At 49.2% G+C, this 6,915-nt stretch overlaps 1 protein-coding gene across 41 annotated transcripts; it reads right to left on the bottom strand.

Moving 5' to 3' along the window:
* Positions 1–1,238: 1,238 nt before the first annotated feature.
* On the bottom strand, positions 1,239–6,167 carry LOC127915332 (mucin-3A-like). 41 transcript variants are annotated; one of them, XM_052495325.1, is made up of 5 exons: positions 4,304–6,167; positions 3,980–4,087; positions 3,224–3,547; positions 2,701–3,024; positions 1,239–2,380 (listed from the first exon to the last, which is right to left on the bottom strand). In XM_052495325.1, the coding sequence occupies exons 1-5, from the start codon at positions 4,747–4,749 to the stop codon at positions 1,690–1,692; spliced, it is 1,893 nt and encodes a 630-aa protein (XP_052351285.1). In that variant the 5' UTR covers positions 4,750–6,167; the 3' UTR covers positions 1,239–1,689. The 41 variants fall into 41 exon arrangements, with proteins under 41 accessions (XP_052351285.1, XP_052351254.1, XP_052351255.1 ...); XM_052495294.1 differs by having other exon boundaries at positions 3,224–3,385; positions 3,440–4,249; positions 4,358–6,167; XM_052495295.1 differs by having other exon boundaries at positions 3,224–3,439; positions 3,494–4,249; positions 4,358–6,167.
* Between the last annotated feature and the right edge of the window lie 748 nt (positions 6,168–6,915).

Raw genomic sequence — 6,915 nt, 5'->3', positions numbered from 1 at the left:
CCCATAAGGCCACTGGGTAATTTAACTGCAGGAAAGGGCTACATCTTTGTGGAGAACCAATAGTGTTTTTCTAGTCAGAGTAAGACACACACACACCCTGAGGAAGTGGTCCTGTCTGAAAAAGCTAGATCACCTGTGTATGTGTGTGTATGTGTGTGTGTGTGTGTGTGTATGTGTGTGTGTGTGTGTGTGTGTTTGTGTGTGTTAGACATACAGATCTGCTGATGACAGAAAATAGGAGACACAGCTGTTGAGGGAACTGTGGTGTTTTGTTTGGAATACTGATGCTATCACACAGGTGGCTAGTGGCACCTTGATTGGGGAGGATGGGCTCATAGTAATGGCTGTAATTAAATCAGTGGTATGGTATCAAATACATCAAACACGTGTTTTCCTTGTAATGAGCCATCCTCCTAGTATTCTGCACTGTAGGCACGTCAAGTAAGCTACTACTCATCTGTAAGTAATCCTACATGGATACAAGAGGCATATATAATACTTCATTGTTATAGAATTAGTTATTCACTTGAAGTAAAGTGGGTTGTGAGATTAAATGACTACAAGCAGTAGACAGATTTATTCATCAGGAATGTGTGTATGTTTCAGGTTTTGTGATCTATATTACATTTTCTATGTGTCAGATATTGTTAGGCCCATCATAAGCCCAGGTTTATTATATATTTCCAGTGTTGTCTAGTGGCCGTTTTTGGTGATGAATTTGACCAGATCTGCAAACTCCATCATATCGAGCTTGTGATCTCCATTTCCATCATAAGCCACAATGAACTCCTCCAGCAGCTGATCATTCAGTGCCTAGAGTGAGAGAGTTTAGGATTCTGCCCTTTCAGTTCAGTACACACACACATAAGCACAAGCACACACACACACACCCGGACCTGGCTGAACTCATTGGAGAGGAGGCTGCGGAGCTGCTCGGTGGTGAGGGATTCTCCATCTGAGCTGTAGCTGAGGAACAGAGCTCTCGTCATGGGCCTGCTGGAGTCCTGCGGAGTGGCTGGAGGGAGAGGGAGATAGAAGAGGGAAGGGGGTGAGACACTTATTGCACTTAGGAATGTCCATCCTCCCATCCAGCAAAGACAAATACAAAGAAAATTGTGTTAAATAAGGATACTATTTTGACTGCTCACTTTTCTCAGTTTGGGCCATGGAGACAAGACAAGAAAGAGCCAGCACTGCCCCCAAGTGGCAGAGAAATGCCATTGCAGTAACCTGTAAAAGGCAATATAAGATATTAAAAATGGGCCTTTGTATTTTTTTTATTTTTATATCACCTTTATTTAACCAGGTAGGCCAGTTGAGAACACGTTCTCATTTACAACTGCAACCTGGCCAAGATAAAGCATAAAGCAGTGCAACACAAACAACAACACAGAGTTACACATGGAATAAACAAACATACAGTCAATAACGCAATAGAAAAGAAAGCCTATATACAGTGTGTGCAAATGGCGTGAGGAGGTAAGGCAATAAATAGGCCATAGTAGCGAAGTAATTACAATTTAGCAAATTAACACTGGAGTGATAGATGAGCAGATGATGATGTGCAAGTAGTGATACCGGTGTGCAATAGAGCACAAAAGTAAATAAAAACAATATGGGGATGAGGTAGGTAGATTGGGTGGGCTATTTACAGATGGACTATGTACAGCTGCAGCGATCGGTTAGCTGCTAAGATAGCTGATGTTTAAAGTTAGTGAGGGAAATGTAAGTCTCCAGCTTCAACGATTCTTGCCATTCGTTCCAGTCACTGGCAGCAGGGAACTGGAAGGAAAGGTGGCCAAAGTACGTGTTGGCTTTGGGGATGACCAGTGAGATATACCTGCTGGAGCATGTGCTACAGGTGGGTGTTGTTATGGTGACCAGTGAGATATACCTGCTGGAGCGCGTGCTACAGGTGGGTGTTGTTATGGTGACCAGTGAGATATACCTGCTGGAGCGCGTGCTACAGGTGGGTGTTGTTATGGTGACCAGTGAGATATACCTGCTGGAGCGCGTGCTACAGGTGGGTGTTGTTATGGTGACCAGTGAGATATACCTGCTGGAGCGTGTGCTACGGGTGGGTGCTGTTATGGTGACCAGTGAGATATACCTGCTGGAGCGCGTGCTACGGGTGGGTGTTGTTATGGTGACCAGTAAGATATACCTGCTGGAGCGCGTGCTACGGGTGGGTGTTGTTATGGTGACCAGTGAGATATACCTGCTGGAACGCGTGCTACAGGTGGGTGTTGTTATGGTGACCAGTGAGATATACCTGCTGGAGCGTGTGCTACAGGTGGGTGTTGTTATGGTGACCAGTGAGATATACCTGCTGGAGCGTGTGCTACAGGTGGGTGTTGTTATGGTGACCAGTGAGATATACCTGCTGGAGCGCATGCTACGGGTGGGTGTTGTTAGGTGACCAGTGAGATATACCTGCTGTTACGGGTGGGTGTTGTATGGTGACCAGTGAGATATACCTGCTGGAGCGCGTGCTACGGGTGGGTGTTGTTATGGTGACCAGTGAGATATACCTGCTGGAGCGCATGCTACGGGTGGGTGTTGTTATGGTGACCAGTGAGATATACCTGCTGGAGCGCGTGCTACGGGTGGGTGTTGTTATGGTGACCAGTGAGATATACCTGCTGGAGCGACCAGTGAGTGCTACGGGTGGGTGTTGTTATGGTGACCAGTGAGATATACCTGCTGGAGCGCGTGCTACGGGTGGGTGTTGTTATGGTGACCAGTGAGATATACCTGCTGGAGCGCGTGCTACAGGTGGGTGTTGTTATGGTGACCAGTGAGATATACCTGCTGGAGCGCGTGCTACGGGTGGGTGTTGTTATGGTGACCAGTGAGATATACCTGCTGGAACGCATGCTACGGGTGGGTGTTGTTATGGTGACCAGTGAGATATACCTGCTGGAGCGCGTGCTACGGGTGGGTGTTGTTATGGTGACCAGTGAGATATACCTGCTGGAGCGCGTGCTACTGGTGGGTGTTGTTATGGTGACCAGTGAGATATACCTGCTGGAGCGCGGGTGGGTGTTGTTATGGTGCTGCTGGAGCGCGTGCTACGGGTGGGTGTTGTTATGGTGACCAGTGAGATATACCTGCTGGAGCGCGTGCTGACCAGTGGGTGGGTGTTGTTATGGTGACCAGTGAGATATACCTGCTGGAGCGCGTGCTACGGGTGGGTGCTGTTATGGTGACCAGTGAGATATACCTGCTGGAGCGCGTGCTACGGGTGGGTGTTGTTATGGTGACCAGTGAGATATACCTGCTGGAGCGCGTGCTACTGGTGGGTGTTGTTATGGTGACCAGTGAGATATACCTGCTGGAGCGCGTGCTACGGGTGGGTGTTGTTATGGTGACCAGTGAGATATACCTGCTGGAGCGCGTGCTACAGGTGGGTGTTGTTATGGTGACCAGTGAGATATACCTGCTGGAGCGCGTGCTACGGGTGGGTGTTGTTATGGTGACCAGTGAGATATACCTGCTGGAGCGTGTGCTACGGGTGGGTGTTGTTATGGTGACCAGTGAGATATACCTGCTGGAGCGCGTGCTACGGGTGGGTGTTGTTATGGTGACCAGTGAGATATACCTGCTGGAGCGCGTGCTACGGGTGGGTGTTGTTATGGTGACCAGTGAGATATACCTGCTGGAGCGCGTGCTACTGGTGGGTGTTGTTATGGTGACCAGTGAGATATACCTGCTGGAGCGCGTGCTACGGGTGGGTGTTGTTATGGTGACCAGTGAAATATACCTGCTGGAGCGCGTGCTACGGGTGGGTGTTGTTATGGTGACCAGTGAGATATACCTGCTGGAGCGCGTGCTACGGGTGGGTGTTGTTATGGTGACCAGTGAGATATACCTGCTGGAGCGCGTGCTACGGGTGGGTGTTGTTATGGTGACCAGTGAGATATACCTGCTGGAGCGCGTGCTACGGGTGGGTGTTGTTATGGTGACCAGTGAGATATACCTGCTGGAGCGTGTGCTACGGGTGGGTGTTGTTATGGTGACCAGTGAGATATACCTGCTGGAGCGCGTGCTACGGGTGGGTGTTGTTATGGTGACCAGTGAGATATACCTGCTGGAGCGCGTGCTACGGGTGGGTGTTGTTATGGTGACCAGTGAGATATACCTGCTGGATCGCGTGCTAAGGGTGGGTGTTGTTATGGTGACCAGTGAGATATACCTGCTGGAGCGTGTGCTACGGGTGGGTGTTGTTATGGTGACCAGTGAGATATACCTGCTGGAGCGCGTGCTACGTGTGGGTGTTGTTATGGTGACCAGTGAGATATACCTGCTGGATCGCGTGCTAAGGGTGGGTGTTGTTATGGTGACCAGTGAGATATACCTGCTGGAGCGCGTGCTACGGGTGGGTGTTGTTATGGTGACCAGTGAGATATACCTGCTGGAGCGCGTGCTACGGGTGGGTGTTGTTATGGTGACCAGTGAGATATACCTGCTGGAGCGCGTGCTACGGGTGGGTGTTGTTATGGTGACCAGTGAGATATACCTGCTGGAGCGCGTGCTACGGGTGGGTGTTGTTATGGTGACCAGTGAGATATACCTGCTGGAGCGCATGCTACGGGTGGGTGTTGTTATGGTGACCAGTGAGATATACCTGCTGGAGCGCGTGCTACGGGTGGGTGTTGTTATGGTGACCAGTGAGATATACCTGCTGGAGCGCGTGCTACGGGTGGGTGTTGTTATGGTGACCATTGAGATATATCTTCTGGAGCGCATGCTAGCAGGTATATATAGCACTGAGACGGCACTTGTGAAGGTGGTAAATTACATTTTAATGGCATCGTACCGAGGCTCTGCATCTGTCCTCGTGCTCCTAGACCTTAGTGCAGCTTTTGATACCATCGATCACCACATTCTTTTGGAGAGATTGGAAACCCAAATTGGTCTACACGGACATGTTCTGGCCTGGTTTAGGTCTTATCTGTCGGAAAGATATCAGTTTGTCTCTGTGAATGGTTTGTCCTCTGACAAATCAACTGTAAATGTCGGTGTTCCTCAAGGTTCTGTTTTAGGACCACTATTGTTTTCACTATATATTTTACCTCTTGGGGATGTTATTCGAAAACATAATGTAAACTTTCACTGCTATGCGGATGACACACAGCTGTACATTTCAATGAAACATGGTGAAGCCCCAAAATTGCCCTCGCTAGAAGCATGTGTTTCAGACATAAGGAAGTGGATGGCTGCAAACTTTCTACTATTAAACTCGGACAAAACAGAGATGCTTGTTCTAGGTCCCAAGAAACAAAGAGATCTTCTGTTGAATCTGACAATTAATCTTAATGGTTGTACAGTAGTCTCAAATAACACTGTGAAAGACCTCGGCGTTACTCTGGACCCTGATCTCTCTTTTGAAGAACATATCAAGACCATTTCGAGGACAGCTTTTTTCCATCTACGTAACATTGCAAAAATCAGAAACTTTCTGTCCAAAAATGATGCAGAAAAATTAATCCATGCTTTTGTCACTTCTAGGTTAGACTACTGCAATGCTCTATTTTCCGGCTACCCGGATAAAGCACTAAATAAACTTCAGTTAGTGCTAAATACGGCTGCTAGAATCCTGACTAGAACCAAAAATGTGATCATATTACTCCAGTGCTAGCCTCTCTACACTGGCTTCCTGTCAAAGCAAGGGCTGATTTCAAGGTTTTACTGCTAACCTACAAAGCATTACATGGGCTTGCTCCTACCTACCTCTCTGATTTGGTCCTGCCGTACATACCTACACGTACGCTACGGTCACAAGACGCAGGCCTCCTAATTGTCCCTAGAATTTCTAAGCAAACAGCTGGAGGCAGGGCTTTCTCCTATAGAGCTCCATTTTTATGGAGCGGTCTGCCTACCCATGTCAGAGACGCAAACTCGGTCTCAACCTTTAAGTCTTTACTGAAGACTCATCTCTTCAGTGGGTCATATGATTGAGTGTAATCTGGCCCAGGAGTGGGAAGGTGAACGGAAAGGCTCTGGAGTCTGGCCGGTTCCCCTCTTTCCACTGGGATTCTCTGCCTCTAACCCTGTTACGGGGGCTGAGTCACTGGCTTGCAGGGGCTCTCTCATGCCGTCCCTGGGGGGGGTGCATCACCTGGGTGGGTTGATTCACTGTTGTGGTCAGCCTGTCTGGGTTGGCGCCCCCCTTGGGTTGTACCGTGGCGGAGATCTTTGTGGGCTATACTCGGCCTTGTCTCAGGATGGTAAGTTGGTGGTTGAAGATATCCCTCTAGTGGTGTGGGGGCTGTGCTTTGGCAAAGTGGGTGGGGTTATATCCTTCCTGTTTGGCCCTGTCCGGGGTGTCCTCGGATGGGGCCACAGTGTCTCCTGACCCCTCCTGTCTCAGCCTCCAGTATTTATGCTGCAGTAGTTTATGTGTCGGGGGCTAGGGTCAGTTTGTTATATCTGGAGTACTTCTCCTGTCCTATTCGGTGTCCTGTGTGAATCTAAGTGTGCGTTCTCTAATTCTCTCCTCTCTTTCTTTCTCTCTCTCGGAGGACCTGAGCCCTAGGACCATGCCCCAGGACTACCTGACATGATGACTCCTTGCTGTCCCCAGTCCACCTGGCCATGCTGCTGCTCCAGTTTCAACTGGCCTGGGCCCTAGGACCATGTCCCAGGACTACCTGACATGATGACTCCTTGCTGTCCCCAGTCCACCTGGCCATGCTGCTGCTCCAGTTTCAACTGTTCTGCCTTACTATTATTCAACCATGCTGGTCATTTATGAACATTTGAACATCTTGGCCACGTTCTGTTATAATCTCCACCCGGCACAGCCAGAAGAGGACTGGCCACCCCACATATGCTCTCTAATTCTCTCTTTCTTTCCCTCTCTCGGAGGACCTGAGCCCTAGGACCGTGCCCCAGGACTACCTGACATGATGG

The sequence above is a fragment of the Oncorhynchus keta genome, chromosome 34, assembly GCF_023373465.1.
Source record: "Oncorhynchus keta strain PuntledgeMale-10-30-2019 chromosome 34, Oket_V2, whole genome shotgun sequence".
Taxonomy (NCBI): Eukaryota; Metazoa; Chordata; class Actinopteri; order Salmoniformes; family Salmonidae; genus Oncorhynchus; species Oncorhynchus keta.
The sequence above is the reverse complement of the archived record's forward strand: the minus strand, read 5'-3'. Positions and strand labels throughout refer to the sequence as shown.